The sequence below is a fragment of the Pristis pectinata genome, chromosome 6, assembly GCF_009764475.1.
Source record: "Pristis pectinata isolate sPriPec2 chromosome 6, sPriPec2.1.pri, whole genome shotgun sequence".
NCBI classification, from domain to species: domain Eukaryota; kingdom Metazoa; phylum Chordata; class Chondrichthyes; order Rhinopristiformes; family Pristidae; genus Pristis; species Pristis pectinata.
In genome coordinates, this window is record NC_067410.1 from 44999875 (window position 1) to 45024989 (window position 25115).

At 40.2% G+C, this 25115-nt stretch overlaps 1 protein-coding gene across 2 annotated transcripts; it reads right to left on the reverse strand.

The window, feature by feature from the left end:
- Positions 1 to 593: 593 nt before the first annotated feature.
- setmar (SET domain and mariner transposase fusion gene) lies at positions 594 to 24705 on the reverse strand. Of its 2 annotated transcripts, XM_052018125.1 has the most exons (3): positions 24475 to 24705; positions 1712 to 2286; positions 594 to 1250 (listed from the first exon to the last, which is right to left on the reverse strand). In XM_052018125.1, exons 1-3 carry the CDS (start codon positions 24592 to 24594, stop codon positions 1244 to 1246), a joined length of 702 nt encoding a protein of 233 aa, XP_051874085.1. In that variant the 5' UTR covers positions 24595 to 24705; the 3' UTR covers positions 594 to 1243. The 2 variants fall into 2 exon arrangements, with proteins under 2 accessions (XP_051874085.1, XP_051874084.1); XM_052018124.1 differs by lacking the exon at positions 594 to 1250 and having other exon boundaries at positions 1260 to 2286.
- Between the last annotated feature and the right edge of the window lie 410 nt (positions 24706 to 25115).

A 25115-nucleotide genomic window follows, 5' to 3' on the forward strand; every position in this document is an offset into this window, starting at 1 on the left:
TTTAGGAACAGCTTGTTCCCCTCCACCATCAGATTTCTGAATGGTCCATGAACACTACTTCGTTATTCCTTTTTTTTGCACTATTTATTTGTTTTGTAATTTATAATAATTTTATGTCTTTGTACTGTACTGGGCTGCCACAAAGCAACAAATTTCACGACATACAAGTCAGTGATAATAAATCTGATTCTGAAGTCCATAGTAGTGCAAGAGGTAATTCATTGTGTTCCGTTGCTGGGGTAGGTTAGGGTTGTGCAGGTTGGTTCAATAACCTGATGGTTATGGGAAGATACAGGTTTCTGTATCTCCTGCCTGACAGTAGCAGAGAGAAGAGGGCATGACTCATATGGTGGGGATCTTTGATGATTTATGTTGCCTTCTTGAGGCAAAACCTCCTGCAGATACTACCAATGATGGGGAGGGATGTGCCCATGATTAAGCTTCAAAGAAAGTTGAGACACTAGCGTGCCTTCATCGTGATTGCGTCTACGTGCTGGGCCTAGGACAGGTCATCCGAGATGTTAACACCCAGGAATTTGAAGCTGCTCTCTCCAACTCTGGCCCACCAACGAGAACTGGCATGTGGTCTCCCGATTTCCCCTTTCTGAAGTCAACGATTAGCTCCTTGGTTTTGCTGACGTTGAGCTTGAGATTGTTATTGCAGCACCACTCAACCAGATGTTTCATCTCACTATCGTCACCACCCGTGATTCAGCCAACAACAGTGGTGTTGTCGGCAAATTTATAAGTGGTATTGGAGCTGTGCTTAGCCATACAGTCGGTGGATGTAAAGAGAGCAGGAGCAGGGGGCTAAGCACGCATCCTTGAGGATCAATGGCACAAAAGGTTAAATTTCATGTGTAAATACCATGTAAGATAAATACAGGAATCCCATGATGAACAGTGTATGTTACTGATTACTATTATTAATCAGAGATGCCTTTTTTTGCACCTGGATCACCAACTGCATGGTGGCTAGTGTCTTTGACAACAATGAATAAAATAGCTAAGTGCTGAAAGTCTTAAAGGTACAGCCTCTGCCTTAATTCTTTCTGTAACTGTATACATAACAATCAGTATACCTCAAAATGCGATGATTCACCATGAAAGCATTTATGAACATAACACATGTGAGAGAGTCAGTTTTGCTGCACAATTTATTCAAATCATTAACATGAGAAAAAAATTAAGCAAATATTCTCTGTGGTTTGGACAAACTTCTCCAATCCTCTTATCACAGGACCTATAAACTGAAGAAAAATAGGAAAAATGACCACTGAAATATGCAATTTGAGATAACATTGTGATGTTCTCACTATAAAATAAATGGAGATCGCTGCAGTTATAAAGAAGCCAAAACTGTGTTTTCACATGTATATACTATAGAGGAATATAAGTGGTTAACACATTCAACACTATAGCACCAGCAAGCATTAACTGCAAATTCTGACTGATGGAACCAAGAACTAATTACCACAATAGCCAAGGCTAAGTCAGGGTTAACTTATCCTTGAGATTATAGAGCGAGCTATCAAAGGGCAGGGAGCCAGTGCATGTCTGTGCACCACAGTAACATGGCTTAAGGGCAAGCGTCCGGCCACCAGACAATTCCTTATCCGTGTCTTCCTTCAGAAGATTATTGAACCTTCCGGAATAATCATAAGACAGTTCCTCCTCAGCTACAATATCACGAGCTGCAAAAAGAGCCAACCTTGGAATCATGGAGTTGACACGAACAGGAACCATGTACAGATTGGGATCGCAAGAATGGTTGAGGAAACGGCCAACATTGCCGGTGTGTGTCGGGTCGACAAATGTCTGCAGTACTTCTCCACTACTCAGATGTTCTCTCACTGCTATGATATAGTTCATGTCACCAGGATTTTGGCACTGAATTCGCCTGCTGGCTTCAAGAAAACTGATGATTTCACCCCCATACTCGCATACAAATCTCCCTTTCTTAATTGGTTCCAGTGTCTGAAGACCCCATCCTTTCTTGGAGGTTCTGAACACCTGCAGTTTAAAGACAAGACCTCTTTGGACAAGCCTGTTTTTACAGGCCTCGCTGCATTTGCACATGATGTTACACTCAAAAACTGGCCTGGAGTAGCTTGTCTTGTCATTAAGGTCCACAAGGCACAAGTTTTCATCGTAAGCTCCTTTGTAGCATTGTAGACAAGTGCACGTCTCCAACTTACAGGAAGAGCTTAAGCAGTCACATCCTGGAAGATTTATTTCAGTGGGATCAAGATCTTCTCCTGGTCCAGTCACATTCTCAGGTGTGTACTGCAGGAGAAACACAAAACAGTCTTGAAGTGATTAGTTCCACATAGCCTTCTGTTGTCTGGCTTATTCAAAGGGTCACTGTACTTACTAAAATACTTTTACCTCATTTCATGACTACTAGTAGTGCACCATTGAGACACAGTGCCAAAGAAAAGTTAGAACAATGTTTAAATACACCTAGTCCTACCTAAAATGTTTATACTAAAAGCACAGCTTAAATCCATGATTCAAATATCTAAAACAAAAGATGGACAGCATATATTCTGAATGGAGCACAGATCAGTTCATTGTTCCTATTGGTATGAATCCATCTGCAGATTATGCTGGCTATGTTAAAAGAGTTCGGCATTATAACAAAATAAAAAGAGGATCCTCAATAATTCCAATCATTACTAAACACAACAAGTTTAAAAGCATGAGTGCACATCTTATCCCATCACCCTGTGACCTACAAATCAATGTCTACCTCCTCACTAAAATTCAAAAATTACCACAGCATGACCAAGGAACCTTCGATTCCAATTTAGCAAGACTTTATTACCCATTTCTAAATTAGGACTTCATGTCTCTTGACAAGATCTTAACAAGCATGTCCTTAATTAACTTATGTAAATCTGGCCTTCAGATAAATGCCCTTGGTCTGTTACAGCTGGTCCCTGTTCTCTTTTTGATGTGCTATATCTACTAAATGAAGTATGAAAAGCAGGCCAGGCATAGTAACTGCAGAAATATATGTCCTTTTCTTGAAATAGGAAGTGAGCAAGGGGATAAAAGTACAATCAGGATATAGTCCAAGTTGCCAATCCACATTTAGAGTCATGCAAAATGGTTTACATTATAGATACGGCTAACTAAACAAGTACAGTGCTACAACTCCTACATTACAACTATACTTTAAAAGTTCTTCATTGACAGTAAAGCACATTGGGGCATTGTGAAGGTGTTAAAGACATAATATAAATGCAAATTCTTTCTTTCATTTAGTGGACATGTCTAAAGATACCAATACCTACTTCACTCGGTACTTTCATATATAATTGTTCAGAGGCTGAGCCCCAAGCCATTGTCAAAACTTACACTGAAACATACAAGAGGATGGTTATCGTCAACAGCTGCAAGACAAAGGTTCTTTATCAACCTGTCGTTGCTGCACCACACTGCCCTCTGACAATAAAGTTTCACCATGTGACCTTAGAAAACATGGACATTTATCATATCCCAGGCTCCATCTCTCAGCAAAAGCAGGCATGGATGATGAAAGTTACTACTGACTTCAGTGGTCCAGCACACCCTTTGGTAGACTGAAGAAAAGAATATTTGAAGATCAAGTCCTCAGACCTGGCAAAAAACTCATGGTCTCCTGAGCAATGGTGATCCCTGCCCTCCTACATCCTCTGAGATCTGGACTATCTACAACAAACATCTCAAGCCACATGAAAACTACAACCAAGGCTGTCTCCACAAAATCCTCCAAATTCAAAGGCAGAATAAGCAATGTCAGTGCCCACTCCCAGGTCAATGTCCCCAGTACTGAGGCCCTAATTATACTCAGATGACTATGCTAGGCAGAAGACTCCTGACTCCTGAAACAGGCAGTAGATTACCAGGTGGACAGAGGAAAATATTCACTGACGTGCTCAAAGCCTCCTTTAAGAAATGCAACATGCCTACTGAGTCCCAGGAATCTTTGGGCCTTGACTTCTCAGAGGGGGAGGTGGATTCAGGATGGTATTGATAACCTCAAGGCCGTGCATCAGAAGCATATAGAAAGCCTGCAAAAGTGGTAGAAGAAGTGCACCACCTCACAAACTACCCACCCGTTCCCCGTTCCCTGCTCCATCTATAGAAGAGTTTGTGGTTCCCACACTGGTCTCATGAGCCACCTCAGAACCACAAAATCAACTTCAATCCCATGGCATTGCCAAGAAGACATAACTGGGTACCAAATGAAAGGAAGATCTCTATATTATGCTCTTAGCAGCCTCACATGCCCCAATGCACTTTATTATCAATGAAGAATGTTGAAGTATAGTTGCAATGTTGGAAGTGTGGCACTGTCCCTGAATACAAGGTCTCACAAGCAGCAGTATAACTGACCATATTGTCTGCTTTAATGACATGCAGCCTGATTGGAAAAGTCCAAAAGGGTGTCTGATGCACCAAATGAAAATATAAAATATGAAAAATTTGCCCGAATTTGGTTTAAGTGCAGCTTAAAGGAGCAACCAATTTTTGCACTAATACACTTCCTTTAGGTCTCTTCTAATCAGGCTGCACGTCATTAAATGCATTTATCTGGTCGCTTATCATACTAATACTTCTGAGAACCTTTTTTAGACAAGTACAGTGCCACAATTTCTGTACTGCAATTATACTTCAGAAGTCCTTCATTCACAGTAAAGTACACTGGGTCATTGTGAGGGTGTTGAAGGCACACTAATGCAAGTTCTTTCTTTTGTTTGGTGCTCAATTATGGGACACTCTGTGCTACCTAGAGGTGTCAACACCTATTTCACAATGTACATTCATGGCTGGAGGGACATATTCATTTTGCATTCCATCTCAAGTTGCTCACTACACCACAAAATCCAGTAATAATCTTGGTCTCCCACTGGAAGCTCAGGCATGTTCAATACTTACATCAGACTGGACTTGCTGGGATCTCACTTTAAGAAAGTTGTACAGCCCATCATCCAGACATGAAAACAGTCAACAAGACATCAGACTGTTTTTGAAGTGGCTCAGTGTATTTGACTCCCATCACCTTCGCTGAAATTCATTGCCAATCATTGGCTCGTTACCTAAGACTACAACAGGATATAGATCAACTGGGAAATTGGACCAAGGAATGGCAAATGGAATTTAAGTTGAACAAGTGTGAAGTGTCACATCTTAGTAAGTTAAACAGGGCAGGACTTCCACAGTAAATGGCAGGGTCCTGGAGAGTGTTATGGAACAGAGATACCCAGGGGTACAGGTACATAGTTCTCTGAAAGTGGCGACACAGATAGACAGGGTGGTGAAAAAGGTGTTTGGCACATTTGCCTTTATTGGTCAGGGGATTGAGCACAAGAGTTGGGATGTCATATTACAACTGTAGAAGACATTGGTGAGAACACACTTGGGAGGATTGTGTGCAGTTCTGGCTGCCATACTATAGGAAAGATGTCATTTAGCTGGAAAGAATGCAGAAAAGATTCACAAGGATGCTACTGGGACTGGAGGGCTTGAGTTAAAAGGAGGGACTGGATAGGCTAGGACTTTTTTCCCTGGAGTGTAGGAAGCTGAGGGGTAAACTTATGGAGGAATATAAAATCATGAGCAGCATAGAAAAAGTGAATGGTCACAGTCTTTTTCCCAGGGTAGAGGAGTCTAAAGCCAAAGGGTGTAGATTTAAGGTGATAGAGGAAAGACTTAAAGGGCACCTGAGGGGTAACTTCTTCATGCAGAGGGTGATGAGTATGTGAAACAACCTGCCAGAGGAAGTGGTAGAGGTGGGTACAATTACAATGTTTTAAAGACATTTGGACAAGTACATAGATAGGAAAAGTTTAGAGAGATATGGGCCAAACACAGGCAAATGGGACCTGCTCAGGAAGGCAACTTGGTCAGCTTAGAAGAGTTGGGCCCTCCGCGCTGTGTAATTCTATGACTTGTCTGAAAGCGAAATCAGTTCTAAATTTGGCTTTTACAAATTTGAATCTGCAACACCCTGTCTTAATGTCACAATTTAACAAGAAGTAACACTCATTTTATTCCAGGGGAACAGTCAAGGATGCATGGGGTGAGACAACTGAGAAGTAATCCTAGAAATTCACAGAACGGGAAGGAGACTTCTCAGCCCATTTTACCAGTGCCTAGTTAATTCTACTCCCCCATTATTTCCCAACAATGCCATAATGTGTTTCTGGTGCAACCCTATATCCAGATTCCTTTTGAAAGCTACTCATGAATCTGCTAAGGCTGGCATTAACCATATTGCTCATTGCAATGAGCATCCTACTCCCTTTACTCAGCCCCCTACTCTACTCCCTATACACTCGTGACTGCGTAGCCATATTCTGCTCTAATTCCATCTACAAGTTTGAAGATGATACCACCGCAGTGGGCCGTATCTCAAATAATGATGAGTCGAAGTACAGGAAAGAGATAGAGAGCCTAGTGACATGGTGTCATGATAACAACCTTTCCCTCATTGTCAGCAAAACAAAAGAGCTGGTCATTGACTTCAGGAAGGGGGGCAGTGCACATGCTCCTGTTTACATCAACGGAGCTGAGATCGAGAGGGTTGAGAGTTTCAAGTATCTCGGAGTAAACATCACCAATAGCCTGTCCTGGTCCAATCACGTTGACACCACAGCTAAGATAGCTCACCAGTGCCTCTACTTCCTCAGGAGGCTAAAGAAATTTGGCATGTCCCCTTTGACCCTCACCAATTTTTACCGATGCACCACAGAAAGGATCCTATCCAGATGCATCACTGCTCTGCCTATGACCGCAAGAAACTGCAGAGAGTTGTGGACACAGCTCAGCACATTACGGAAAGCAGCCTCCCCTCCATGGACTCTGTCTACACTTCTCGCTGCCTTGGTAAAGCAGCCAGCGTAATCGAAGACCCCCCCCACCCCAGACATTCTCTCTTCTCCCCCCTCTCATCAGGCAGAAGATACAAAAGCCTGAAAACTTGTACCACCAGGCTGAACGACAGCTTCTATCCCACTGTTATAAGACTATTGAGTGATTCCCTAGTACGATAAGATGGACTTTTGACCTCACAATCTACCTCATTATGATCTTGCACCTCATTGTCTACCTGCACTGCACTTTCTCTGTAGTATTTTATTCTGCACTCTGTTATTGTTCTACCTTGTACTACCTCAATGCACTGTTGTAATGAATTGACCTGTATGCAAGACAAGTTTTTCACTGTACCTCGGCACATGTGACAATAATAAGCCAATTTACCAATTAATGGGTATCCAAAGTACTGAATTCTGCCTTATATGACATGTTCCAGACATCCAGTCCAGGAGAGTGACAGGGGCAGCAAGCTAAGAGGGAAGTACATGGAGAGAGAATGGTGCATCTGGGCCTGACTCAGAAAACATCAGTGGGCTTGGGGGGATTACCTCCAAAGGATTCAGAGAATCAACCTGCCTTGCTGGAGAGGGGCAACTGGTGGGACTTTTCCTTGGGGCTCAAGTGCTGGGGAAGTGGCTCAAGCAGTCCAGAGGTGAAAAGGGGCAAAGCAGCCCTGTTTTCCTCTCTCCACTGGGCCACCAGCCCCGAGTGTCTGCCCCAATCACTGCCCTGCGCCTCACTGAAGAAATATGGCTGACGGTTCAGGAAGGGCAATAACTAGTTCTCCATATGAACATCTGAGAACATTATGAGAGGGCTAATTGTTTTGTTTATAAAGTATAAAAGGTATTTACAGGGCTTGATGTATTTTCCTCCTAGACACAAAATATTTACTGCTTTTTGCAAATTACCACTATTAATAACAAGTCAGAATTTCTCTTCTGCAGTTTTATCTGGTTTAGTCTGCAATTCGGCCATAATTGTTGACGTTTATCCTACAATTTAGGTGGGGTCTTTGAAATGAGTCATATAAATGCACGTCTTTCTTTCCTGTGTGTCTGAATCTATCATTTGCTGTGGTTTTCTATGATACTTGAAGCATTCTAAAAGGAAACCAGAGGCAATCAGCTTGGCATTGATGCTAACCTAGGATAGTATCAAATTTCAGTTCTACTGTTGCGTGTCTAGGATGCAACAAGCAGTTCTATGTGAGTGGGTTGAGGCAAACACTGCTTTGCAATCACTCTATTCAGTCTTCTCTTATTTTCCTGTTCCATATTTCTTTTGTTTGTTTATTGGACTGTTGCCACATCATTTTGTTCTATTTTAGGGACTGAAGTCTGTTTTCAGACAGTTTGTTCCCCTGCCCTGTGGTCTTACAGCCTACATCAGTAATAGTGCTGTCTCGCTCCAGCAGGATGTAGCAAACGGTCGATCTGACAGTTTAGATACTGTACTTGAAACCCAAAGTTGCTACCAATGTTTATGTGGTTTGTGACTTCAGACACGATTATTATCCATGAATCAACCAGCAACAACCTGATGTTCAGACCAGCTGGTGAAATAGTCTTCAAATTAGCGCCCAGCCAACTGATCCAAGCCTGAGGAAACCCAACCATAAATTTCGGATTCAGCTTGCTGTCAAGCAATGCAAGCTCAGTTCAGCACTTCATCCAGGCCAGGATCCGTCCTCTGTTCTTCAGTAATGCATGGTGTTTCACTCTCAAACTCAGCGACAGCAATATTTAAAATTGTTATATTTACAGTGATGGTCATGTCCAATATAGAAAAGATTCTAAGTACTTGTGCTCAGTTCAAGTTTTAATTTAATGCCCAAATAGATGTCAATTGCAGATTAGCCCAACCTCATAGCACATGACATTCAGTCCATCAGGACTGGGACTGCCCTTTGAAAAAGCTAAACATTTAGACCCACTCCACAGCTCTTCCCACTTAGCCTCACCAAATTCAGCTTTACAACAGTCATGTACAGACCTACGTAGGTATAGTACACAAAAAATAGGAGAAGAACTAGACCACTTCGCCTCTCAGGCCTGCCCAACCATTCAATGTGAGATCTAACCCAGACCTCAACTCCTTTTATCTGCCAGATCCTTATAGCCTTCAATTCCCTGATCTTTCAAAAATTTAGCCTCCACAGGTCTATGGAGTACAGAATTCTAGAGATTCATGCCCTCTGTGCACTTCAGTTTTAAATGACCAGCCCCTTATCTTGAAATTATGTCCCTTCATTTGAGACTCGCCCACTAGTGGAAACGTCTCGACATCTACCCTGTCATGGCCCCTTGGGGACTTATATGTTTCAATAAGTTCACCCCTCATTCATCTAAACTCCAAAGAAGGCTGCCATTGAATCTGCTTCCACTTCTCTTTCAGGTCACAACTAAAAATCTAGTCATTGTGCTCCACGAATTCATGTGTCGTTATCTCTACTCTCACGGTAGACATTGCCTAAAAATATGATGGCATTGTTCCCTCCTCCCCACCCCATATCTATAACTTGCTCTTCATTTCATAGAACATAGAAGACTACAGCACAGTACAGGTCCTTTGACCCACAATGTTGTGCCGACATTTTATCCTGCTCTAAGATCTATCTAACCCTTCCCTCCCACATAGCCCCCTATTTTTCTATCAGTCATGTGTCTGTCCAAGAGTCTCTTAAATGTCCCTAATACATCTGCCCCCACAACCTCTGCCGGCAGTGCGTTCCACGCACCCACCACTATCGTGTAAAAAACTTACCCCTGACATCCCCCTTATACCTTCGTCCAATCACCTAAAAATTATGTCCCCTCATGTTAGCCATTGTCACCCTGTGAAAAAGTCTCTGACTGTCCAATCGATCTATGCCTCTTATCATCTTGTACACATCTATCAAGTCACCTCTCATCCTCCTTATCTCCAAAGAGAAAAGCCCTAGCTTGCTCAACCTACAAGACATGCTCTCCAATCCAGGCAACAACCTGGTAAATCTCCTCTGCACCCTTTCTAAAGCTTCCACATGCTTTTTATAATGAGGCGACCAGAACTGAACACAATACTCCAAGTGTGGTCTGACCAGAGTGCTATAGAGCTGCAACATCACATCGTGGCTCTTGAACTCAACACCCTGACTACTGAAGACCAACGCTCCATATGCCTTCTTAATAACCCTATCAACCTGTGTGGCAACCTTAAGGGATCTATGGACGAGGACCCCAAGATCCCTCTGTTACTCCATACTGCTAAGAGTCCTGCCATTAACCTTGTATTCTGCCTTCCAATTTGATCTCCCTAAGTGTATCACTTCACACTTATCCGGGTTGAACTCCATCTGCCACTTCTCAGCCCAGCTCTGCTTTCTATCAATATCCTGTTGTAATCTACAGCAACCTTCTACACTATCCACAACACCACCAACCTCTGTATCATCAGCAAACTTACTAACCCACCCTTCCACATCCTCATCCAAGTCATTTATAAAAATCACAGAGCAGGGGTCCCAGAACAGATCCCTGAGGAACACCACTGGTCACCGACCTCCAGGTAGAATACGCTCCATCTACCACCACCGTCTGTCTTCTATGGGCGAGCCCATTCTGAATCCACACAGCCAAGTCTTCCTGGATCCCATGTCTCCTGAATTTCCGAATAAGCCTTCCATGAGGAACTTTATTTCCTTCACTTCTTTATCCAGCTTTAGCCTCCTCATCCAATTTAGGTATTACTCACAGTTCAATGAGTTGTACTCTTGCCTCCAACTCAAAGGTTGTGGGTTCAAGCATAAAGGACCGAACACAAGATCTACAGAACTCTGCACTGTCATAGGTGTTATCGCTCAGGGTAAATGACTAAATTAACCTCTCAGGTGGATATAAAAGGTACCAAATCAAATAGGTTTGCTGGTGTGTTAGTAAATATTTATCTCTCAACCAACATCATTAAACCAGATTATTTGATTTTTACCACAATGCTGCCCGTGGGACCATGAGTGTACAAAATAGCAGCTACAGGTCTTACATGAAAACAATGACTACTCTTCAAAAGTATTTCAATGGCTGTGAAGTGTTCTGTAATGTTCTGTGAATATGAAAGACACAATACAAACGTAAATATTTAAAATTCTATGTTTTAGGAGTGAGAAGAAAATTCTAGAGAGACAACACCAACATTAATGTCTAAAGCCTCTTCACAAATGGAAGCATGATAATATCTTTCAAATACTATAAAATGCAAAGGAGTAAACATCAAGGTCCAGTATCAGTGGAGTAACACTCAGCTATAGTCTTAAAGATGCAAAGTGATGATAATGCAGAATGAATGAGACAACTGGCAGAGATATATTTAGGGGAAAATTAAATTAGTAAGAGAATTATATGTTTAAATGGTGAGATGCAGAGAGGTAGGAGGAGGCTCACGTGGAAATACCAAAATAGATGCATTGGGCTATATGACATTTTCAGTATTATAACTTCTATTTTACAAGCATTGATAAGTATAGTGCAGCATGCCAGATGGAGGAAATGAAACAGCTCATACTGCACAGATTTGATCTATGTTAAAACAGAAGTTTCCATCTCTCTGCCCCAGTAAAGTACCTGAACCATCAATCTTGGAAGAGTGCTTCCTATTATAACGCTACAGCAGTGCCACAGCAACTCCAGCCTGAATAAGGTGGCCAATTTACTGCCAAATAATTGGCAACTTGGTGCTGCCTAGAGGAGAGACGATTAGACTGGCCAAACTCTTTTCAGGAAAGACATTGAAATGTATTAGAGAAGTGATGGTAATTCTGAACCATGTCTTAAAAGTTTAAAGGCAAGAATATGAGATCAATGATGCAGGGACAGACTGAAAACAACCAGCAAAACCAGAAGTAAGCAATTGTGGACAAAAGAAAAATGTGAAGCAGAAAATCACTATTTCCCCAAACATTTCATCTGACTGAAAGCAAAGAAACACATCATTCCACCCAGTGTTCATGCTGCACAAGAGCTTCGCACTCCTTACTATATCAACATATTCTTCTACTCCATTCTCCCTTAAATATTCAACCCTCTTCCCCTTAAAGGCATCTCTGTTATCAAACTCAATTATTCCTTCTCGTAGCATGTCCCATATTGTTATCCTTTTCTATGGTAAGGCATAGCTCTTGATTTTCTTACTGGATTTGATAGTTACTGGCTTGAATTCTTCAGTTTTTAATTTTGATTGCATTGAGGAATGCTCTTCAGTTATTAGATTGGCCAAATTGGGTATTTTCTGTTGTTAGAAGAACTTTAAAACAAATACTTAAACTTTTGGTTCATATATAACAAAAATGCCTCTGAATTGGTAATGACATAAATAATATCTACATATTCAAATATATGTCACTGACCCAGTTACCCAGTCTTTTCACTCACCAGCTTATTTTATTACATTTCCACAAATACATGCCATTTGTCTATGCACAATACCCACATTCTTAAAGCAACATGCATGACTGCCATCATAAAATATACTACCAACAGAGTTTTATTGAAAGACATTTAAAAAACACATTTTAAGAAGGTCTTCAAGCATAGTTTAGTCATTATCATCAGCAAAACAATCAAGCCTTGCTTTTATTTTTGACCCCTAAGTAGAAATGACCAGTAATTAATATTACACTGGACAAGCTGAGTGGGTGTATGTATTTCTGAATTTATGAGCTGTGCGAACAGGTCTTGCTGAGGTGAACACATGCCACCTTGTTTACCTTCCACCAGTAGTTGCGTAAAACAATGATAATGGAGTTGTTAAGTAACCACAGCAATTAATGCTTATCAATCAGACTACATGGAAAACATCAATGGTGAAGAGCCTTAAGAAAAAAATAGTCAAATGAGTCTGCAAGCATTCCATACTCAGGACATGTGATCTTCCCAAATAATATCATCTACAAATATATTTTCTGAAATATAAAATATCTTTATTAGTCACATGTACATCGAAACACACAGTGAAATGCATCTTTTGCGTAGTGTTCTGTGGGCAGCCCACAAGTGTCGTTACGCTTCTGGCGCCAACATAGCATGCCCACAACTTCCTAACCTGTACATCTTTTTGGAATGTGGGAGGAAACCCACGCAGACACGGGGAGAACGTACAAACTCCTTACAGACAGCGGCCGGAATTGAACCCGGGTCGCTGGCGCTGTAATAGCGTTACGCTAACTGCTATTTTCCACTATTTCCATCATCATCTATTCACTCAGTATGATAGTATCCCTGCAGATTTGTCTTTAATTTACCCCTTGTCCAAGTATAGACTGTGCCTCTAGTTCTAGTGCTCTAGACAAGGCTTGGTGAGTTCAACTTTATCTAGTATCTTTAGAGATCCAATAACAGCAATTGTATCCATTTCACAGCTGAAAAATCAAGCCTCATTTCTCAGTCATCCTTCTACCGTTTAGTATAAGATCTTGGAGCTCTCAAAAGACAGATCCTAACTCAAACCCCCAGACTCCAGTGGTCTTTTTCAGAAATTATACAGCTAATTCAATCACTTGCTTTGTACCCCAGGAAGAAAGCGATGGAGCGATCTGTTGAAGGTTAAAATTATAAAGGTACAGATATACAGAAGATGTTTCTGCTTGTGGAAATGTAAAACTATGGGACATTAGTTCATTAATCTAGTAAGGAGAAGTTTCTTTACCTGGAGGGTGGTTAGAATATGGAATTCAGTGCCAGTAATACATTTAAGGGGAAAATAAATTGAGTACATAAAGGAAAAAAGGAATAAAGGCCATATTGATAGGCTGAGATGAGAGAAAGAGTGAGAGGATGCTCATGTACCACATCAACACAAGCCATGGATAAGAATACGGGAAAAAGAAATTAGGCCCCTTCAGTCTACTCTGCCTTTCAACAAGATCATAGCTAATCTTCCATCTCAAAAGACAGATGACAGTTTCCATACTATTAAATTTTATGAAATCCAATTTTGTTTACAAGGTGCTTTTAATTAAAAACCTAAAGTTGCTTTTTTTTAAATCCCTGGCTTGTCTACATTTGGTGCTGTAAATCTATGTATAGGAGCTGTGAAACAAGGTCTGACTTAGGGGGATAAGCAATTAAACCTGCTAAAATACAAATATTTGATTGGCTTAATCACTGTCATGTCAGTTCAACTCCAATCTGGGTCCTAAGTACAGAGTGTAATGTGGCCCTTTGCTACTACGAGAATGTTACATTGTCCGAGTGTGATTACCAACTCTGCTCTGGAAATCTGACCATGTCACATTCAATCACATAAAATTTAATCAGATGACAATTATGAGACGTATCACAATGAGAAACGTCAAATAAAAATACTTTCAACAAAAACATCTTTGATTAAAATAACTTCCGACGAAAGCGTTAACAATCTTGTGACTTAGCACAAGCAAATGATAAAAATAATAAATAAAACTAAAAAGCAGATCTAATTCAATTGAATCCTACTTCAGAAAGCCAGTTTCAGGGAGAAACTTTGCAGAGAAACTTTAAACTTGCCCAACACAAACCCAAAACACATTGATCTCAAAAGTCAATCATGTAGCGCTGTTTCTTTCAGTGTTATACAATTGGAAGCCCTTCGTTCTTTTCGAGTTAAACACCATATTGACACTTCCAGGTCATCTGACAGCAGTGCGGAAATACCACCAGGCACTTTCTAGAGTGAGACTCTCTTGTTCCCCAAAGCAATACTTCGGGGCACACAGATTGCATCATTCCTTATGTTCCTTTGCAGGAAACTTGGATTATATTGCCCCAAAAGCAAGCTTAACTGGACACTGGTGGAACAACAGTCTTCACAGCACGTAGTTGGATTGAGACTCCTTTAAGTCCCTTAGTTAGCTAACTTTCTGACCTCCCTCCCTCACACTACATCTAACACCAACCCCTCCCACCACTTTCCAAAGTTGTTTATTCCAATCCCAAGGCCAGGTCCAACATGCCACCTTCCAATCCTCCCAACCTTTCCATCTACCCAACTCCCTGAAACCTCTCCAATCCTCCTGATTAAAAGACACGTACATGGATATGAAATGTTTATAGGGATATGAGCCAAACACAGACAAATGGGACTAAGTTAAATGGGCATCTTGGTCGCATGGACCAGTTGGGCCGAAGGGCCTGGCAGCATGGTAGTGTAGCGGTTAGCATAATGCTATTACAGCACCAGCAACCTGGGTTCGATTCCCGCCGCTGTCTGTAAGGAGTTTGTTTGTTCTCCCCGTGTGTCTGCGTGGGTTTCCTCCGGGTGCTCCAGTTTCCTCCCACATTCCAAAGACGTACAGGTTAGGAGCCGTGGGCGTGCTATGTTGGTGCCGGAAGAGTGGCGACACTTGCGGGCTGCCCCCAGCACATTCTCAGTAATGCAAAAAGATGCATTTCACTGTGCGTTTCGATGTACATGTGACTAATAAATAAATCTTATCCATGCTGTATTACTCTATTCCCTTACAGCTGCTAGCCCACCTTCCTCCACCAATTCCAAAATCAAATCAGGGGATGGCAAGTTCAAGTCCAGAATATAATCCATTTCTTAACCATGATGAGAGTACAGATCTGGAGATCTTATCATATGGCATTCAATTGCATAATATTTAATCACACTGCAACTATGTGACACTGCTCATGCCATCTTTCTCTAAACTTCAGTCACAGGCATCACATTTTCTCAACCCTTGTTCACTTGTACACTGTGCCTTGGACATCAGCTATAAATGAACATTGCAGCAGAAGTCCAGTGAACAATCGGTCTTTGGCATCCCACTACAACACCAGTCTAGAATAACCATTTGGTGCACTAGAATATCTAGGACATTATACATTAGTGGCTGACCTGAACACTCCCTTCCTGCAGTTCTGGTTTTCCTCTCCCTGCATTAGATTGTTCTCCTCCATCCTCCAGTTTACATTGCTTCTCTTCCCTGATTTGTTTTTACTCTCTCCTTCCTTCCACTGGTTTATGTTGTTCTGTCTCTCGTGTAGTGTAGGACCAGCACAGGCGAGCCAATGAGGATTGATTGTAAGCCATGACAGCGAAGGTATTAGAGCTGTGTGAATCATTCGCAGAGGCCTCCTCTCTAAAGTCATCAGGAGGATCACCCACTCCGGCCCAAAGCGGAGAAGGGGAAAAAAAAGACAGTGATGCTGTGCTTAAATGTAATATTAAACCAGGAATCTATTTGGTTTAACATTCTATGGTCAGGTCAATTTTAAAGATCCCATTTTGAAAGGGAAATCCAGGCACTACCAAACTTCCTCCTCCAATATTCCTCACACAACCCAAGTCAACAATCTAATTGTATTTAGCCTCTTTGCTGACTGCATTTATGTAGCATCTTTCATGGTTTTCAGAATACCCCAAAAATTGTTTTATAGCCAATGAAGTATCCTTGAAAAACAAACAAGAACAGAAAATGTGAGAAATGCTGAGCAGGTCAAGCAACATCTGTAGAGAGAAAAAAACAGTTAAATGCTTCAAGTTTTACGATAGGTCATCAGCCAGAAGGTTTAACTCTGTTTCTCTTTCCACAGATGCTGCCCGAACTGCTGAGTACTTCCAATATTTTCTGGTTTTATTTCACATTTTTAGCATCTACAGTTTTTACTCTTAAAGATGATACACTGATGCAATGTGGGAAGTGTGGTAGCCAATTTGACAAGCTCTTTTAAACAGCAATAATCTATTTTAGAAATGTTCGCTAAGGGATAAATATTGCCCAGGGCACTAGGAGATAACTCCCTTAATTCTTCATTAAAAGAGTGGTTTATCCACTTCAGAGCAAATGAAGCCTCAGTTTCACTACTCATCTAAAAGACTACGATAGTAAAGCAGTCTCGCAGTCTCACATAATTTGTGATGTAGCCCCCGCAGTAGGACCTGAACTCAGAACCATTGATTCAGAGAAGAGAATGCCATCAACTGAGCCAAAGCAGATTCTTGCATGTAACAGTGACTCCGATTGATCATAATAGTAACCTAGAGACACAAGTAACTGCAGATGCTGGAATCTGAAGCAAAAGACAAACTGCTGGAGGAACTCAGCATGTCAGGCAGCATCTGTGGAGGGAAAGGAATGGTTGACGTTTCGGGTCGAGATCCTGCCTAACAGTAACCTATCCCTTTGCTATGTTTTTGGAGAGGTGATATAAATGCAAATTCTTCCTATTCTTGAAGGCAGACTTCTTGATATACATTATGACATGTAGCTTAATCAATCTCCCACTACAATGAGCTCACACGAGTAAATTTTACATTACTTTTTCTCTGACAATTCAGATGCATTCTATGTAATACAAATTTCTGATCACTGCCATGTTTTCTTTTCAGAAGCTCTTCTTTTCCACTGTTGCTAAATTAATCTGCAGACTCCTCAAACCCCACCCCCACCCCCACGGGTTAGAGCTGTCATAGCCCTCCATCTTCTTCTATTATCAACTCTTAGTCACCAACAATGCCCAGGCACTTCACCTTTGCCTTTCAGGACACGGGATGTCCCACAGAGCCACTCAACAACAGCCCCATAGTTGATCTCAGCTGAGAATCACACATGATATGGAAAATTGTGAAATGTCAGGGCACTGGGTGGACACAGAATATTCTTACATTCTTTAACTTTTCAGCATTATTCTTTTGTCTGGAAAGGGTACTTCACATAGAAGTAATTTATTTATTACGTATTTAACCTTTACCTTTATGACATGTTAAGTCATAAGAGATAAAAATAATTCCAGAAAAAGTTTAATTTGGCATATTTAGTTTGGTACTGAAACCATGGTACATGGCATTTAGCACCATCTTGTGTCTGAAGCCTGCAATGTATCACTCAGCCAACCCCAATAACCATGATCCTAACAGGCCCACAAACTTCATCTAAAAGTGTGTATCACTGTACCACTGACTGGGAAACAAAGCTAATATCTGCAGCTCATTATCCTTCTGTTTCAGGCCAGTAGAATCAAGTGTAGCACTGGGCTATACAATTCCCTTGAAACTCCAAGTATAATATTCAGTCAGATTCCTTCCTTTTTTTCTTTTTCAATCTTTTTATTAATTTTCAAATTAATACAGATTAGTACATATAACATCGGTAATTATACACGTAATACAAAGAGATTGGGAGGACAATCATGACATATATAGTCATAAAGAATAAAAAATATATTCTAGGCCCCACGGTTTCTTGGTAAACGAATACATTACAAAAAAAATCAAAAGGAGAAAGAAAAAGATTATATAAAAAAAACACATCGAAAAAAATTGTCAGTAATAAAACGAACAAACTAAAAAAAATTTCAAAAGAAAAAAAAACTGGACTGATATTTCTCGATGAACAAAGAACATTATTATGTCGTCAACTCCGCTCCTCTAAATTCAAAGATTATTGAAAAGGGATCTATATCATATGAAAATGTTGAATAAATGGACTCCAAACTTCCTCAAACTTAAGCGAAGAATCAACAGTGCCACTCCTAATTTTTTCTAAGTTTAAACATGTTATAGTTTGAGAAAACCATTGAAAAAGTAGTGGGAGGTATTGGATCCTTCCATTTAAACAAAATAGATCGCTTGGCCATTAATGTAACAAAGGCAATCATACGACAAGCAGCAGCAGATAGGTGGCCAGATTCCATCATTGGTAACCCAAAAATTGCAGTGATTGGGTGAGGTTGTAAATCAATATTCAATACAGTTGAAATAATGTTAAAAATTCCTTCCAATATTTTTCCAAAAGAGGACAGGACCAAAACATATGTGTCAGGGAAGCCACCTCCAAATTACGTCTATCATATATAGGATTTATATGGTGATAAAAACGGGCTAACTTGTCCTTCGACATATGGGTCCTGTGAACCACCTTAAATTGTATCAAAGAGTGTCTGGCACACATCAACTAATTGAAGAATTTTCTTCCATATCTCTGAGGGTAAAAGTATCTGGAGTTCTCTTTCCCATTCATTCTTAATTTTATCAGGTGTCTCTGGACGCATTTTCATAATTAGATCATAAATTATTGCTATCAAGCCCTTCTGATAGGGATTAAAGCCTAAAATTTTTTCCATAATTTCAATTTTATATGGAGTCGGAAAAGAAGGCATAGTAACTTCTAAAAAATTTCTAATCTGTAAGTATCGAAAAAGTGTGATTTAGGCAAATTGTATTTATTAGACAACTGTTCAAAAGATAAAAAACAGTTATCAATGAATAGATCACGAAAACATGTTATTCCCTTTGTTTTCCATGAAGAAAAAGCTAAGTCAATTCTGGATGGTTGAAAGAAAAAATTAGATTGAATGGGGCTTGATAAATTAAATTTATTCAATCCAAAGAATTTACGGAATTGAAACCATATTCGTATTGTATGTTTAACTATTGGGTTAGTCATATGTTTACTCAATTTAGTAAGTGCAAAAGGGAGTGAGGCTCCTAAAATAGAACCTAATGAAAATCCTTGCACTGATTCATACTCAAGGTATTCCCATTTGGGACATTGAATTACATCTAAATCTCGTGCCCAAAAAATTAAATATCTGATATTAATTGCCCAGTAATATAATCTAAGGTTAGGCAAAGCCATGCTACCATCCTTTTTTAATTTTTGTAAATATCTCTTACTTAACCTTGGGTTTTTATTCTGCCATATATATGAAAGAATTTTAGAATCAATAGTGTCAAAAAAAAATTTCGGGATGAAAGTTGGAATCGCCTGAAATAGATATAGAAATTTTGGTAAAATATTCATCTTAACCACATTAATTCAGCCTATCAATGATAGAGATAATGGGGACCATTTTGTAAATATTTGTTTAACGTGATCAATTAAAGGTAACAAGTTAACTTTAAACAGGTCCTTATGCTTCTTGGTAATTTTAACACCCAAATACGTAAATGGTCTGTTACTAATCTAAATGGTAATTGCCTATAAATTGGGGTTTGCATATTTAATGGCAAGAGTTCTCTTTTATTAAGATTTAATCTGTAACCAGAAAAAAACACTAAACTGAGCAAGCAGTGATAATACTGCAGGGATGGATTCCAAGTCAGATTCCTTCTTACTGCACTACTTGAAGCTTGGCTTCATTCTCCAGCTTGACACTCCAAACCCTACATCTGGTTCTGCCCCAAGACAATCTCTGCTCCTAGCTCATTCTCACCACTGTTGAAATTTCTATTCATGAATTTTCACTTCAATGTTCTAACACCTTCCTTGTTGGCCACTCAAACTCCAACCCAACAAAACTCCACAGCCCAACAAGAAGTCCTGCTCGCTTACCTAATTGATCATCACCCTCCTTCACAGACTCTGTGTACCCTAACATATCAAGTTCAGGATCTTTATCCTCATACACCACCACCTCCACTGCCTTCTGCTTTCCACAGTGCTCAGTTCCTGTAGGCACACTTGACTAAACTCCACTCTGCTGCGTGTTTCAAATGAACATTTAAATTAGGAGCAGGATTAGGCCTCAAGCCTGCATGCCCATTTAATAAAATATCTCTGCCTAAACCCAGCAACCTTACATCCCCTTGCTTATTCAGAATCTAACTATTTCTGCCTTAAAAATATTCAAAGACTCTGCTTCCACCATCCTTTGAGGAAGAGAGCTCCAAAGACTCACGACCCATCTCCCTGTTCAACAATTGGTAGCTGAGCCTTCAATGACCTTGCTTCCACACTCATTTTGCCATCTCGCTTCACCCTTCTTCGCACCTTCAAATATCCTTTAAACCCCACTCAGTGAACCATACCTCCAACTGATTTTCCTAATCCTCCTCTCACTTCCTATTTGAAAAGAATTACCTCTAGTGATTTAGCTGTTTCAAACCAGACTTCCTAAGCATGGCTGTTCAACAATTCTTACTGCTTCACATCCTCTATCTCCTGCTACCCATTTCTAAGGTAATGACTGGTTTAGACAGAGTAAACAAAGGAAAGCCTGTTTTCTTTAGCAGGTGATTTCAAGGGCCAGAAGGCACAGATTTAAAATTTTAGGCACAACATTAGGTTTCTGTGAATTAGTCATACTACAGTTTACTATTTGACATTAAGTCAGCAAAGCTAAATGTCTTATCAACTGATCAAAGCCTGTTACTTACTTGGCCAGAGGAATCAAGTGCATTGAATAATGTAAAAGCACAAGGCAGATACAGAGGTTTCATCAAATAACATCCTTTGGCCAACACTTCCTTATCTCTGAAAACACTGTAAAGAACGACATGTTGGATTGAGTGGGATACCACTCTATCTACTGTGCTGGGTCCAGCAGCAGTGATTTTCATCTTCCAATATCAGTGACAGAATGCTGCAAGGGATGTTGATTCTGACTCTGAGAAATCCACAGTGATTCTCAAGCACAAGAAGTTTTTATTATAGAAGGGGTCTAAGGAGTTTAATTTGTAAACACAATAGTGGATTTCATTGAAACGTACAAGATTCTTCAATGGATTGACATGCATCTTTTGGTCAAATTTTTGTTCAAATTTATTTTTGAAAACAAGGGTTAAAATATCATATTTTATGACTTAACTGAAAAACATTGACTCAGTATTTTATAAAGTCACAAATTCATGGCTGTTCAAGCAGTAAACAGAGGAAGTTCACCTGATCAGATATTTTCTTAAAATCTCACAACTTAAATCCACACTTCTTGAGTTGAAACTATATAAAAAAACTAAAAGTTCTTTAATTAAGAAAAGGTGCTATTTCCTCTGGCTCAAGAGTCTAGAATTAGGAGCATATTCTCAGGATATTTCAGGATAAGAGGTTACACTCTGAGGATTGTAAACTCAGAGGATTGTAAATCTTTGGAATACTCAGGCTTTAAGGAAATAAAGAAATCAGGAAGCAGGGAATCAAAAGATACAGGAATCAAACAGGAAGGTGGTCAAGGAATGGAATCAGCTATGACCGATGTAACTGAGGCAGGAAAACCATCTGTGTATACAATTGAGATAAGAATTCCTCTGTCATTTAGCTCCATCTCCTGTATCTAAAATCTTTAGAAAATTTAAAAGACTTAACTTTGTTTTCAATTTTCTATCCATTAACGTAGATTAAAAAGTAACAGGGGTCCAAGGGCAGACTCGAGTGAAACATCACTCAATGAATTTCTCCTCTCCAGTTGTCATTAGATCTTCAACCAATATTAATTGATTCCTATGTATTATGCAAGTTATAATCCAGCCCCCACTTTCCACTGGCTTTTCACAAGGTTTGGGATCATTCATATGGAACTTTGCCGAAAGTTTTCTAAAATACTGGATACATAGACCCTAGGAAGTTCTCCTGCATCTCAAAAATCAAATGAGATCTTCCAGGTGGAATCTGTCCTTCTAACCCCATGTTGTTTGTTCATTATGGACTTAATTAATAGGATATTAAACCTTCTGTCATTGTAGTCTTTTTTCTATGTATGTCAGTGATATTTCTCCAGTTGCCTGCATATCATCGACAGGTCTATTTGCAACAGTAACCACAAAGATGTAGAGACCTTAGAAATTGCATCAAGGATTCACTGGAAGAGTATTAAGGATGGGAGACAAGTTACGTGGAGGAACTGGAGAAACTGTGAGGTTCTCCCTAAGAATTTTGGATAGGGTTAGGGAAGACCCGTTTCAACTTGCTGGTGAATCAGAAACCGGAGGGCACAGATTCAAGATAACTGGCAAAGAGATTTTTTTTGCTGTCTTAGTGGCTATAATATCAAGATCACAGTCTGAAAGTAAAAGCATGAGCAAATTTTAAAAAAATTAATTATTAAACAGACAAATAGGGGAAGTTTCCAGGGCTGTGAGAAAGACAGCAAAATGGAACTAATTTGATAGCTCTTTCAGTCAGCACAGGGATGATGGGCTGAATGATCATCTTTGTTGCCCCAATCTAAGCAATAACACTTCATTAACTTAAATCCATCAATATTATATTGTCCCGAGTTCTCTCCCAAATCAGCAGAGTAATACTTGGCCCTGAATAGGCTGCCCTCTAGCATGTAGTTCTCAAAATGGTCAAGTAACCATTCTTGGTCTTCCTTCTTTAGCATCACTCATCCACATTTAAGTGATCTGGAAACCTTTGCTCCTGTTTCTACTTTCCTTAAAACATATTGCAGCACAAGTAAACTGCCATCAAAAAGAAAACACTGTACATTGGCAGCAAAGTTCAAATCATGTGACACAATAGCACTTCAGTCCAAACCACCAACAATCCATTGCTGTGCTCAACACACCCAGTATCAACAGATTTTTTTTTCGTGAAAATAGGATAGGGTGGAGGTTGAAATCTCCTGATACTTTTATACATTAAGCTAGAATATATTTCATAGATCCAGATGTCAGCCAAGGCTCTGGGGAACTTTTGCCTCCAAATCAGTTCATGATCTGGGTACAGTGGCTGCCGAAGGGATAGCTTCATTGTCTTTCAGATTAGACATTAGATTAGCCACACCAACCTGAGGTAAAGGCAAGCGTAGGGCTCATAAATTCATTTGAAACTGATTCTGGGTCATCTAAAAAAAGGGCAAAAAATAAGAAACCTTATGGTTAATTTATGGAAGAAAGTATTTGAGCAATAAGGTATCCTTAATGAAGCTAAGATAAATTTCTCATCAGCTCATTGTTGAGGAGGAAGAAAATCCCACTCATCCTAATTCATCTATTCAGAAGAATCCTAACATCATCCTCTTGTCCAACTCAAATTGTTTCTTAAATGATTCGAGAATATTTATTCCCAGTGGTCTATCTGGAAGTTTACTTCAGGTGGTGATCAGTCCTAAATTTGCTTTTTATTAATTTGAACCTGTGACCCTTGTCTTATCACTGCACATTTCAAGTAATATTGTTGATATGCTATTTTCATTCAATATTCACATACTCATGTATGCATGATCACTTCTCAGAAGGCAGCCTTCAAAAGTGAATAGCCCCAAGTGGGTGAAATTCACCTTTGGCAGAAGCGGGTATATCTATTGATAATATTGACCTTTGTTTTTGTTTTCCTATTCTCACAAGAGACGGCACAAGATGTAGATGAGATGAATAGCGGAGGGATCAAGTAACCAAGTTGTGATTATCCATTCAACCCGAATATAGAGTTTTCTTCCTGTCCATCACCCCAGAAGTCCCTATGTATTGCTTCCACTGTTGGCCAGAATTAGTGCGGTCTGACGCTAACAGGAGCCCGCCCAAGTTGATCACTGACATAAAAACAATACTAATAACACTCAGCAGGTCTGGCACCATCCATGGAAAGACATCCTGTGTTAAACGTTTCAGGCTGATGACCCTTCGCTGACAAGTGATACCAGCTTTTTTTTACTTAAGAGTTCTAGCCTCTGCATTTTTTCCATTTTTAGGTTGATAACTACCTTTTATGCTTGATTTTGGTTATGTAGTTCAAGCTTCAAGTACGTTGCAGCAAAAAAAATGCAAACTTTCATTGCCATATTTTTTAAAGTAGCATAATTGCAGTGGAAAACTATATTTTGTGTTAGGCTCAGCATTATTGATTTGAATTAGTTATTGCGTGCGACACTGCATTATACTATACGTGTGTAGAAGGCCTGGGGAGTGTAACAAACGTTGCTCTACCTGCATGGGAGGCAAGCCCTCATCATCCACTCCATTAATGACTGGCACTGGCAGGTTCTCCAGGCCGCAGCACACGTCAGAGGCCAAGACACGACCTGAGCCGGCATTAGAAGCGGTCATTGCACTCAGCAGCACTGACTGAGAATAGTGAAGGTCCACATCCTCACTAACTCCTGGCTTTTCCTCTCCCCCCACTGCCAGAGATCATGTCGTGCCGGCTCACCGCTCCACCACGCGTCCCCCGGGACTCCCCAAGCTCATTGGCGGCGGATTGTGTCAGTCAAGGCATCATCCAGTCCCTTGCTCGAATCGTTGATCAATCAGACAAGGGGCAGCGCCTGGCAGACTGAGCGGGCACTCCCTCTTCCGGCTGGAGGTCATTGATGTTCCAGTTCCTCCTGAGTGATTGAGGAGACAGAATAGGTTATGTTTTTTATTGTAATTAATATAAACTTGAAATTTTAACTGATATTGACGGAATTTTATTTATTTAGTGTTTAAATTTTATTCCATAACATTTCTTTGAGCTCAATAACACATCTGCTAGTAGAAGAACCCTCTGGCTTTGACAGCTTGGACAGTCTCAACCTCTGTCTATCACCAGGAGAAGGTTGGAGACAGTGGTTGGTGAACAAAGTTTG

Coding starts and splice junctions, on each gene's coding strand:
- setmar (XM_052018124.1), bottom strand. CDS start 24,594: ATGACCGCTTCTAATGCCGGCTCAGGTCGTGTCTTGGCCTCTGACGTG. Junction 2,287..24,474: donor AGGGCTTGCCTCCCATGCAG/GTAGAGCAACGT, acceptor TTTCTCCTGCAG/TACACACCTGAGAATGTGAC.